This window comes from Bos javanicus, chromosome 9, assembly GCF_032452875.1.
Source record: "Bos javanicus breed banteng chromosome 9, ARS-OSU_banteng_1.0, whole genome shotgun sequence".
Lineage (NCBI taxonomy): Eukaryota > Metazoa > Chordata > Mammalia > Artiodactyla > Bovidae > Bos > Bos javanicus.
In genome coordinates, this window is record NC_083876.1 from 23,997,392 (window position 1) to 24,010,487 (window position 13,096).

At 37.9% G+C, this 13,096-nt stretch overlaps 1 protein-coding gene across 1 annotated transcript in view; it reads left to right on the forward strand.

Moving 5' to 3' along the window:
* Positions 1-13,096, forward strand: part of ECHDC1 (ethylmalonyl-CoA decarboxylase 1) — a 53,169-nt gene that overhangs the window by 16,631 nt on the left and 23,442 nt on the right. Inside the window, exons 2-3 of the mRNA XM_061427342.1 lie at positions 5,177-5,395; positions 10,072-10,214. Of these exons, the coding sequence (XP_061283326.1) occupies positions 5,177-5,395; positions 10,072-10,214 (362 nt within the window). The remainder of the gene's footprint in view (positions 1-5,176; positions 5,396-10,071; positions 10,215-13,096) is intronic.

Genomic DNA, 13,096 nt, shown 5'->3' on the forward strand with positions numbered 1-13,096 from the left:
TCTGAGTTTACTTTTTCCTTTCCTTACTCCCCAGCAAATTAGGATGGTGCTTAATTTTTGTTCTACTTCTGCCTAAAATGTTAAAACCTGGAAAGAACGAAGGGAAGTTAAATATCATAATCCTATGCACTGATTTAGTATCTTCAGGTCCCTTTCTGCCTATAGAAAATTCTCAGACTTCATGATAAAAGTTTACTGGTGAAGAGAGGGGAAAAAAATCAGGTCTTTAATAAAGCTTAATAAAAGGAGGAATTTTGTTCTATTTTCAATTAGAGAATTGAGTTATTTTTGCTTAGTAAATACTTCATTTCTTTGATAAAACTGAAAATTTGTTGAGGGTAAAATTTTTTTTTCCTGAAATAGCTAGTTGATAGAGGGGAGATGACCAATAAGAACTCAGTTAATTTCCACTGAACTGTTACCAATTATATCTTACCAAATGCACATGTGTTTATATACTAGGATCCCAGTCCTATGAATTTCTTGACTATAAAAACCTACATGTAGTGTGTAATTTACTTACTGGGTCTTAAGCACAGAAACTCTTCAACCCACTTTTTATTCTTAGAATGAAACTATTGTCTATTTTAAATAATCCAATAAAGAATCCTGACCTGTTTTAAAAGATTTATCTTAATTGCTAATCTAGTCGTTATGTATATTTCTTAAATTTTGTCTTCAAAAAGCAAAAAGGCTTCCAAACTCATTTTGAAATGATGTACAGTAATTTGATCTATTTCCTTATTTTTCCCACAAACATTGATCACTGAACTTGAATCTGGGGATAGTGAAAGGGGAGATGAAAAAGAAAGAACAGTGTTTGAGGTCGAGATGGATTTTTTATGCACATGGCTGGAGTTGTGAGCTTATGTATGTTGCAGGAAAGGGTCTGCAGGAAGGGAGATGCCGTCCAGGGTCCAAGAGTAGGCTCTTGTCTAACATTTAGAAATGAATTGTTCCAGATGATAAATGTGTTGACAAAAAGTGGCCCCCAGATGAAGAGCAGCAAGGTAAGGGAACCCAGAGCTGCTCTGCCACATGGCTTGCAGTGTTGGTTTTATGATAATGGAGTTAGTTTCTGGGTTGTCTCTGGCTAATCATTCTGACTCAGGTTCCTTCCTGGTGGCCTGCGCATTGCTCAGCCAAGATGGATTCCAGTGAGAAGGATTCTGGGAGGTTGGCAGGACATATGAATTGGTGTCGCACTCCTTTTGACTTTTCCCGAGTTCTTCCAGTTGGTGGTAGCTTCCGTGTTCCCTACCAAGGTCTCCTGTTGTAAGATAACTCATGCAAGGGGTTACTGTCGACCCTGGCCAGGGTAGGTGGTTTTGGGCAGTGGTTCTCCTATGTATATAGGCATGAGAATATAAGTTTTGTTTGCTAATTTAATTTGTTTCGAGCTCCATTGCTTGTCATTTCTCAACAACTCCTGAAATTTTTAGTGTAGATTTCCTCTGCTAGCTAAGAGAATCTTGAGAAAACTTGATATTTACATTTAGCAAATAATTTAGAAAGCCTCTAAAATCCTTTATTTTTTCATAGCTATTTCATATTTTAATTAGTAAAAATACTATATTTTTGAACTTCACCTTCCATTTCCAATAGACCTAAGTTTATCAACCTTTATCACTTTATTTCTTCTTCATGTTCATTTAGGTTCATGCTCAAGTCCTGAGAAGTCACCCTATTTTAAATCTTTTCAGTTTCTTTGAAAATGTATTTGTAGATTTGTGCTTTTAGGAGCATACAGTATAAAGGTAGCTCTGATTTTAAGGAGTAGTGTGAAACTAATGGTGGCCATTGTATTCATCCAGAGACATAGGTTTGAACTTTGTTGTAGGGGAAATAAAGGATTGGAAAAATAAAAAAGGTAGGTTGTACATGAGATATGAAGGAGGGGAAGGAGATTGGGAGATTGGGTTTTCTACTCTGGCTTTCTCTGTGGTTGATACTACAGATAGTTAAGGGAAGGAATAAAGTAGTTACAGGTTTTAGTAGATTTAAACTGATTTTGAGAAGCCTGTGGTACATCTAGAGGTGAGGAATATGGAAGTAGATTTTTGTTTGATTTAGGAGTACACAGGCATTTCCAATGGAGATGGAAATGCAGGATTTATTGTCATAAGAATTTTAATAAAAGCTGTAGGCAAACGAATAAAAGAATTTCTACAAGGTAGTAGTAAAAGGTTCAGTTCAGTGCCGTGCAGTGCAGTCGCTCAGTCATGTCCAACTCTGCAACCCCATGAGCTGCAACACGCCAGGCCTCCCTGTCCAACACCAACTCCTGGAGTCCACCCAAACTCATATCCATTGAGTCGGTGATGCCATCCAGCCATCTCATTCTCTGTCGTTCCCTTCTCCTCCTGCCCTCAATCCCTTCCAGCATCAGTCTTTTCCAGTGAGTCAACTCTTCGCATGAGGTGGCCAAAGTACTGGAGTTTCAGCTTTAGCATCAGTCCTTCCAAAGAACACTCAGGACTGATCTCCTTTAGAATGGACCAGCTGGATCTCCTTGCAGTCCAAAAGATTATCAAGAGTCTTCTCCAACATCACAGTTTAAAAGCATCAATTCTTCGGCACTCAGCTTTCTTCACAGTCCAACTCTCACATCCATACATGACCACTGGAAAAACCATAACCTTGACTAGACGCACCTTTGTTGGCAAAGTAATGTCTCTGCTTTTTAATATGCTATCTAGGTTGGTCGTAACTTTCCTTCCAAGGAGTAAGCGTCTTTTAATTTCATGGCTGCAGTCACCATCTGCAGTGATTTTGGGGCCCCCAAAAATAAAGTTTGACACTGTTTCCACTGTTTCCCCATCTATTTCCCATGAAGTGATGGGACCAGATGCCACGATCTTCGTTTTCTGAATGTTGAGCTTTAAGCCAACTTTTTGAGTCTCCTCTTTCACTTTTATCAAGAGGCTTTTTAGTTCCTCTTCACTTTCTGCCATAAGGGTGGTGTCATCTGCATATCTGAGGTTATTGATATTTCTCCCGGCCATCTTGATTCCAGCTTGTGCTGGAATAAAAGGTAAATAAATAGAAAAAATTGGTAAAAAAACTTGGAAGAGGCACTTTACAATAGATGATATACAAATAACCAATTAGCATATGAAAATGGAGTTTCACTTCATTAGACGTCATAGAAATGCAAAGTAATACCACAATGACTGTATCACTATCTAGAATACCTAAAATGGAAAGAAAGGAAATAAAAAGACATTAGCAAATGATTAATAAGATCATGGAGCAACTGGAATGTTCACTGTCTTTGGGTATGAAAACTCTTATTAGCCAATATCTCTTAAAGTGGAACAAATGAACTGGTATGATCATTATGACCAGCCCTTGGAAAATGGCAAATGGCAGTGTGTGTGTGATATGTGTGAGCGTGAGAAGGAGAGAGAGATTGATATGTAGAGTTTGCTGATACTTTTCACCATGAGTAATTTCTGTGGGAAATAAAGCCCACTGGCCCAGACTGAAAGAGGAACTTGGAGACACTAGGTGCAGCTAGAAGAGAGGCTTTATGACGGTCTTGCAAGGTCTGGTGTCTGGTGGGCAGGCATACCCAGTGTCATTAAAACAAGCAGTTTTATCCCCTAGCATGCAAGCCCTTCCCCCGGTTCCTTCTTGGCTGAGTACTGTGTGATGAACAGTCTTCCTGGATGTTGCCTAGGTTTGTTCCCTCTCTCTATATGGGCTTGCCCCTCCCTGACATCTTGTTTCTTCCTTTCCTGTGTACTCATTCCTGTTTTCTGTTTTGAATTCACTAGTAGAATGAGCCTCCATGAAAATCCTAGACATTCCACTCTCCCTTTGTTTGCCCGGACTTTCCAGTTTTATAACCCTTATGGTTACTGTGTCAGTAAGCTGTTAGGCCACTTTGGCTGGTAGTAATTTTTCCACCCAAAGTCAGCACCCTTGAAAATGGACCATTTTAAGTTTTTTTATTTCTTATAATTTCAAGCTACCAGTGGTTTAAAAAAAACAACTTGCAAAATTCTTCACTGTTTAACAATCAGTTTTAGCCAGCTGCTGCCTGATCCACTACTTCTATTTTTAGATATAGCCAACAGAAGTGCATATGTGTTGACCCAAAGACAGATACTAAAATGTTCACAGCAGCTCAACTTGTAATGCCAAAACCCAGAAACAACCCTAATGTCTGTTTACATTGGAATTGATGAATGGTGGTATATTCATATAATGAAATACAACAATGAAAAGAATGGACTATTTAGAATTTCATTACACATAATAATAGTAATAGGTGTCACAAACATAGTTGAAACCAGACAAAAGACGATATACCATATTTTTCAATTTGTATAATGTTCAATAGCAGGCCAACTAATCTTGAGTGTTAGAAGTCAAGATAGTTGTTATCCTTATTTGGAGTCATGACCAAAAAGTGGCACAATGAATGGTGGACCTTATAAGGTTCATGTTCTGTTTCTTGATCTGAGTGCTATTTACTTGAATGTATTTGCCTTGTGAAAATTCATTGAACTGTAACTTATGATTTGTATCATTTCTGAGTGTATTTTTTATGTCAGCAAAAATACTTACAAAAAAGCATTTGAACAAATAGGTGATTACCCGGAGATGAGATATGTAAAATGAGAAGAGTTGACAGAACTTTGGGGGATGCAGAAACCTTACATATGTGTTCCTATTTCTTTCCCTATTTTCCTTGGGACTCCTTCCAGCTGTTTCTGTGAGAGCATTACATAAGATAAGGATAATACCAAGAATACCGCTCTGTTGCATTTCTGCCTAGAGGTTGTTTCCAAAGGGACTTTTGGACTGAATTTTTTCTTAGATTTAGAGTTAGAAGAAGAACTGCCATCATGAAGAAGACTCCCTGAAGGCAGGAGATGGTGCAAACTACAGAACAGCAAGTTTTCTAAACCCTCCTAGTGTGTTGGATCTCAGTAAATGTCCTGTAACTGTGTCATCATCTCCTAGTGATGTACTGAAATCATGTACTTTGGGAATTGTTTGGTTTGAGAAGCTGGGAAAAGGGAAGTAATCCGGTACTTAGAGTGCTTTGAGAAGTAGGGAAGTCCTTTCAGTAAACCGAAAGGTTCCTCGCTAAAGCCTATTAATGTGTTATATTAGAAAAGTGTCTGTTTAGCTAGACTACTGCCTACTTCTCTCTTTTTTCCAGAAATGGCAAGTCTTTTGAAGACATCGCCTAACGCTGTAAAGAAAAGATTGCTGCATCAGATAGGATTGTCACTTTATAATACTTCTCATGGCTTCCATGAAGAAGAAGTGAAAAAAAAACTTGAACAGTTTCCTGGTGGATCCATTGACCTTCAGAAGGAAAACAATGGCATTGGCATTCTTACTCTGAACAATCCAAGCAAAATGAACGCCTTCTCAGGTATAGAGATCTTTCTTATGTTAAAGAATGATACTAAATCTAACCTGCTATCTTGTGATTTTTATTCTTAAACTCTGTAGACAGAATTCTTGAAAGTCATGGTACTCTTTGTAGAACATGTAAAAATGAAAAGCTGTCACATGAACCAGGAATATTTTTAAAATTTATTTATTTTTAATTGGAGGATAACTATGTTGTAATATTGTTTTGGTTTCTGCCATACATCAGTCAGTCATAGGTATACATATGGCCCCTTCCTCCTGAACCCCCCCTTCCACCTCCCACCTGATCCCTTCTATGTTGCCACAGAGCACTGGTTTGAGCTCCCTGCATCATACAGAAAATTCCTACTGGCTATCTGTTTTACATATGGTAGTGTATCTGTTTCCATGCTCCTCTCTAAATCTCCCCCAGCTTCTCCTTCCCTCACCGTGTCCACAAGTCTATTCTCTATGTCTGTGTCTCCATTGCTGCCCTGCAAATAGGTTCATCAGTTCCATTGTTCTAGATTCCATGTATATGTGTTAATATATGATACTTGTTTTTCTCCTTCTGACATAACTTCACTCTGAATATTAGGCTCTAGTTTCATCCACCTCATTAGAACTGAACTGACTCAAATGCATTCCTTTTTATGACTGAGTAATATTTCATCGTATATATGTACCACATCTTCTTTATCCATTCACCTATTGATGGGCATCTAGGTTGCTTCCATGTCCTAGGTCTTGTAATAGTGCTGCAGTGGACATTGGGGTACATGTGTCCTTTTCAGGTTTAGTTTTCTCAGAGTGTATGCCCAGTAGTACAATTGCTGGGTCATATGGTAGTTTTATTCCTAGTTTTTTAAGGAATCTCCATAGTATGCCCCATAGTGGCTGTACCAGTTTACATTCCCACCAACAGTGCTAGAGGCTTTCCTTTTCTCCACACCCTCTCTTAACATTTATTTTTTGTAGTTTTTTGATGATGGCCATTCTGACCTGTGTGAGGTGATACCTTGTGATTTTGATTTGCATTTCTCTAATAATGAGCTGTCGACATTGAGCATCTTTTCATATGTTTATTAGCTATCTGTATTCTTTGGAGAAATGTCTGTTTAGGTCTTCTGCTCACTGTTTGACTGAGTTGTTTGTTTTTCTGGTATTGAGCTTCATGAACTGCGTATCTATTTTGGAGATTAATCCTTTGTTAGTTGTTTCATTAGCTGTTATTTTCTCCCATTCTGAGGGTTGTCTTTTGTTGTCTTTATACCTTGTTTATAGTTTCCTTTGCTATGCAAAAACTTTTAAGTTTTTAAGGTTCCCTTTGTTTGTTTTTATTTCCCTTAATCTAGAAGGTGGGTCATAGAGGATCTTGCTATGGTTTATGCCAAAGAGTATTCTGCCTATGTTTTCCTCTTAAGAGTTCTATAGTTTCTCATCTTATATTTAGTTCTTTAATCCATTGTGAGTTTATCTTTGTGTATGGTGTTAGGAAGTGTTCTAATTTCATTCTTTCTTATGTGACTGTCCAGTTTTCCCACCACCACTTATTGAAGAGACTATCTTTTCTTCATTGTATATTCTTGCCTCCTTTGTCAAACATAAGGTGCCCATAGGTATGTGGGTTTATCTCTGAGCTTTCTATCTTGCTCCATTGGTCTGTATTTCTGTTTTTGTGGCCATACCATACTGTCTTAGTGACTATAGCTTTGTAGTATAGTCTGAAGTCAAGCAGGTTGATTCCTCCAGCTCTATACTTTCTCAAGACTGTTTTGGCTACTCAGGGTCTTTTGTGTTTCCATACAAATTGTGAGATTTTTTTTTGTTCTAGTTCTGTGAAAAACGCCATTGGTACTTTGATAGGGATGCATTAAATCTGTAGATTGCTTTGGGTAGTATAGTCATTTTCACAGTATTGACTCTTCCAATCCAAAAACATGGTATATCTCTCCATCTGTTTATGTTGTCTTTGATTTTTTTCATCAGTGTCTTACAGTTTTCTGTATACAGCTGTTTTGTCCCCTTTAGGTAGATTTATTCCTAGGTATTTTATTGTTGCAGTGGTAAATAGGATTGATTCCTTAATTTCTCTTTCTGAAGGAATGCAAATAATTTCTGTGTATTGATTGATTTTGAATCCTGTGACTTTACTAAATTCACTGATTGACTCTAGTAATTTTCTGATAATATCTTTGGGATTTTCTATGTATAGTATCATGTCGTCTGTAAGCAGTAAGAGTTTTACTACTTCTTTTCTTGGATCCCTTTTATTTCTTTTTCTTCTCTGATTGCTGTGACAAGTACTTCTAGAACTCTGTTGAATAATAGTGGCGAGAGTGGGCACCATTGTCTTGTTTGAACTAGGAACATTTTTACTAATTGTGTGTTTTAATTATTTTTAAATATATGAATACAGATATTGATAAAATTAATCAAATTGAGCTTGATTATGTTTTCCATGGAAATTTTAAGTGCTTAATAACTTCATTTGTGTTCAGCTGTCACTAGGAGACAAAGGGAAGGATATTTCAAAGATTAAAAACTAAAGAGAAAAGCCTAAAATGAAAAAAAAAAGTTAGTTTAATTTTTTTGTGAACTAAAATAAGACTGTCATTTTAACCATGTAATTCTAATAATCAGTGAAAGCACTGCACTTGCCTATTTGCTGCCCCTTTTCTAACTCTGAGATACAGGTAAATACCTTCTATTGCTAGGCAACACTCTTGGCATATAAGAATTTTACATTTAAGAGACCTCAACGTCCAGGACCTGGATAATTTGTAATTTTTTGCCAAAGCTCAAATTTGAGTTATTCTACCATGATGTAATACAGAAGGCAATGAATAACCTTGCTGACTACCCAGCACTCATGTTTCAAGGTGATTTTGGCAGTCTCTGTTTATCAGTTATATGCTTCATGGAGGGAGGGGGTTGTGAATTATATTTTGTAGTAGCATTTGAAATATTGGGTTCAAAAATATCCCAATAAAGTTTTATGTGTCTTTACATAATCATAACTATAGACATAATTCGATAGACTGTAAACTTTGTAAATTATCAATGATGTCTTTCAACACAAGATGACTTTTCTTTACACTCAGCAGAATTCAGAGATATCTCTTGCTATTAATGTTAACGAATAGAAATATAATGCAGGATACAAGTGTCAGCTATATATATCATTTAAAATTTTCTGGTAGCCCTATTTTTAAAAGGAAAAAGAAGGGTTAATTTTAATAACATTGTGTTTAATCAGTGTATTCAGAATATTGCAACTTGTGATTGATATTAAAAGTATCAATGAGATATTTTCCTCTTTTTCATACCAAGTCTTTGAAATCTGCTATGTATTTTACACTACTGTTAGTGAAGTGAGTCTGGCTGCTTGCTACTCAAAAATCAGCATTCAAAACAAGTGTTATTAGGAAAGAAAGTTGCTTTTAGTCAGAATGCTGGCAATTTGGGGAGATGGTGGACTCAGTGTCCCACAAAAACCACCTCTGAAGATTCTGCTCAGCCATGAAAGTTTTAAGGGAAAAAGGGGACATAATCTCAGTCACCGGGATAAGGTGTCTGAGTCATTGCCATCCCCCACTGTGTGCTGGCTTGTTGACTTCTTGTAATTTTTCTTTAGATGCTCTCGTTCACACAGTTTGCACGGATTTGTTCTTGAGATTTCTGAAGAAGAAGCTAGGGAAGAGATCTAGTCCTCTGTTACTTATTCTTCGTCTCTACTTATCTGATCTATGGAAAGAACCAACATGTTAGGCAATGTATTGTGTCATCCAGAGATCTGATAGTTGTGCCTAAGGCCAGAGATGAGTAGAGGATGGGATTGCCTGGCCTAAGGTTAGTGACAAGACAGGAGCTTCCTGTCGAGAGCTCTTTCCTGCCAAAAACTGTTTACACTACTGCACATCTCAGTTTAGACTAGCCATATTTCAGGTGCTCAGTGACTTCATGTGGGTGGTGGCTACTTCATTGGACAGTGCAGCTCCATACCTTCAGTTGGTTCAGAGAATAAAAGGCAACTTTTATATGAGCCTAGAAAAAAATAAAATTAGAAAGGTAAGACTGTTCTAGAGATTTTAAACTAGCTAGCTACTAATTTTAACTAACTACTGAATAGCTATACTTTATGATTTATATCAGTAAAGCTTTTTATTCAAATGGAAACAAGTATTAATTTGATGCCTAGTGTTTAAAACTAATACAAGCAGAGCTACTTTGATTAGAGTGATGGGGTTGGTTTGGGTTGAGAGATGATGAATGAGCCCTACACTCAGAACTCTCAGGTCTTTGCCTGAAGATCACCCAAGCAGATACTCTTCATGGTCCATTTCATCTCATGTTTATTTCACAGAGTCAATAAGATTAATTTAACTACTGGTATAGGTTTCTCATACTCAGTGCCAGCTTATTTTTCCTACCTAACCACATATTTATGTGGTGTCTTAATTAAGGGGGAGATAAAGAGAGATCACTAACAAATTGTAAATTTTTAAAGCAGAGAGACTGTCATGCTTATCTTCTTCGTATATACTCAGTACCAACATTATAGGCATTTGATAGACATTCAGTATTTGTAAAATTTGTGATCTAAGAGTCTTGTTTGACACCTTACAGTTACTAAATTATTTCTATTTGTCCAATATTTTATGTGTATGTGATTCCCCCTCCCCTCTCCGGCAGGTGTTATGATGCTACAACTTCTGGAAAAAGTGATTGAATTGGAAAATTGGACAGAGGGGAAAGGCCTCATCATCCGTGGGGCAAAAAATACTTTTTCCTCAGGATCTGATCTGAATGCTGTGAAAGCACTAAGAACTCCAGAGGCAAGTATTGTATGAATTATGCAGTAGATTCTACACGTTTGTCAGCCATCTATGGCTAAGATATTTATATTCTACTTATATGGTTATTATGATGACAGCTATTCTCTAATAGCTTTCCAAAGATCAGAGTTTTTGTTTTTGCATCTTAAAGATTAGCTTGTAATAGTGTGAAGTGATGGGGAAAAAATGACGGACAGGAAGGTTAGCAATAAAACGTCCACTATTAAAACCAGCAAGGATGTGAAGCCCTATAGCATCTCATGATATGGAGTTTTGCATGAGGTACATATATAAAATACCTAGCATGGCTTTGGCACTTGATAGGCTCCAACAAACGCTGGGAGTTGAAACATTTGCTTTTGAATTATGGTGACAGAAAAGCAGTCTGAATCATCTCTCAGTATTTGTCCTCCATGGAAGCTGTTTTTCTTGAATTCACCCCTCCACTAACATCCCCTAGGCAGGAAAAAAAAAAAAAAAAAGCAGATGAGAGAGAGAGGAAAAAGGGAGAAAAATGTATCTGTTACCATTTAATGATAGATGTGAACTGTATTTAGGTAATAATGTTTTAATGTTATTGGACAGCTCTGGCACCACTCTATGTAGTATAAGGATTTCAAGTTGCATAATATCTGTGAGGAAAGATCTCTCTTTCATAGTATCTCTTTCTTTCACAGTATCTCTTTCTCTTTCACAGTATCTCATAACCCTGAGAAATCGCTCTGAGGCTGTGAAGGGGAGCCAAGATATATGGGTGTGTTTGCAACAAAGGGCAAGTAGTCAGGAAATTATTGTTAATTAAAGAAAGCCAGACATTGAAGTTAAGGAATTCAGCACTTTTCTGTGTATGGGTAGATTCAAGAGTCTGGGCTCACTGAAATCATTTCCTTTGGTATGTACCTCAGCTGTAGGGGCCAGTATCCTGTTTTCTCATCCTGAGTTCCCTCAAGCTGCACTGTTGGGAGTGGCTACAGTCTAATGACTGCTCGATGGGGGTGCATTCCTTGTTTCAGTTCTAAGCTCCCTTAGGGTTCACCATCAGGGTTGACTGTGATCGCTGATGACTGCTTCATCCTTTGTTTACCTATAGGATAGGCAGTATTTTATTTTTCAGACTAATATGTTGAAACCCTCCTGTACTCAGAATCGACAATCATCAGCATTGTATTTGCTTATCTATCGGTAGTTTTTTTCTTTTTTTCTTTAGGACCTGGTCTCAAGAGCTTGGTTTCATTTTGATACCCTTTTTTTAATGAGCAGGGAAAAAAGCTCTCATTGTTCCTAGTGAAAGAAAGTGAAAGTCACTCAATCATGTCCGACTCTTTGCCCCCCTATGGACTATACAGTCCATGGAATTCTCCAGGTCAGAATACTGGAGTGGGTAGCTGTCCCCTTCTCCAGGGGATCTTCCCAACCCAGGAATCGAACCCAGGTCTCTCACATTGCGGGTGGATTCTTTACCATCTGGGCTACCAGGGAAGTCCCTAATTGTTCTATTAGACAGTTAATCCTTCATTAAGATGGTCCAAGCAGAGAGATGAATTAGCCCTGAAAAGCAGGGCTTTTCAGTTGAAAAGCAGTTGAAAAGTTTTGGAACAGAAAAAAAGAATAAAAGAGGAAAAAAGTCTAGTGCAATATTAACCCATTTCTAAGATGTGACTTGATGCTGCAGATGTTCTGCAGACTCTGAGAAGTCTTTTTTCAGAGGACAGAAATAATAAGAGTCCAGTTGAAGCTTTAAGATAGGGGGAAATAAAAACCTTCTTACTCTGCAGTGAATGGGTTTGATGCCTCGAGGAAAAGTTTGGCCTTTTAGAAACCTGTATATTTCTCTATGTTCCTTGAAGATAGTATCCTCCTTTGTTCAGTGACTTCCCTTGTTAAGTTTCTGGCCAGTCTGTTGCCCCCTATTTCTCTGTGGCCTAAATTTTCGCAGTTCTTGTCAAAGAGCCTCAAAGTTCTTGTCTAACTTCTTTGCTTTTGCTGTGCTTATTGTACAGTTCCATTGTAACCTTATTGATTTGTAGACAAGCTGTTATAAATTTCTCAAAACACTTCTGTGTATTTTGAGGAAATTAGTAAATTCATACAACAGGCACTTAGGGAAAAAAAGGAAGGCCCATTTATGGTTCTCTTACTGGAAGGGGGACCGCTTCCAGGGCCCAAGAGTGGGCTCCTGTCTAACACTCAGAAATGAATTGTCCAGGGAGACACATACTGACAAAGCAAAATGCTTTATTGGGAAGGGATGCCCAGGCAGAGAACAGCAGGGTAAAGGAACCCAGGAGAACTGCTCTGCCACATGGCTCTTGGTCTCAGGTTTTATTGTAACTGGGAGTTAGCTTTCCAGGTTATCTCCGGCCAGTCATCTTGCTTATATCCATATTTGGTCCGATTCCTGGCAGCACATACATCTCTCAGTCTCGATGGTGTCCAGCAAAAGGATTTCTGGGAGGTTGGCAGAATATATTATGGGCTGGCATCTCCTCCCTCCTTTTGGCCCTTCCCAAATTCTTCCCAGCTGTATCATACTGGATTTACTACTCATTGATTGCCTTTATTTTGTGAAACAACGTAGTTCTCCATCTCAAATTCATCTGAGTCAGTTAACTTCAACAAGCACATACTATATGCAGAACGTTGATTACACTGCTAGCTTCTGAGGATAAAGAATGCGTTTTGTCAGCCTCAAATTATCTAGCAAATGCCATCTCCTCTTCTCCTCTGTAAAGCCTCCTCAACTACTCCAACCCAGTGAATTGTTTCTTATTTGCCACTATTCTCAGCTTGTTTAAGCATTTCTCAGAATACTTAATGTGTTCCTTGATGCATGATGCATTTCTTTTTTCCCACAAGACTTTTGAAGACTGGGAACCAGGGCC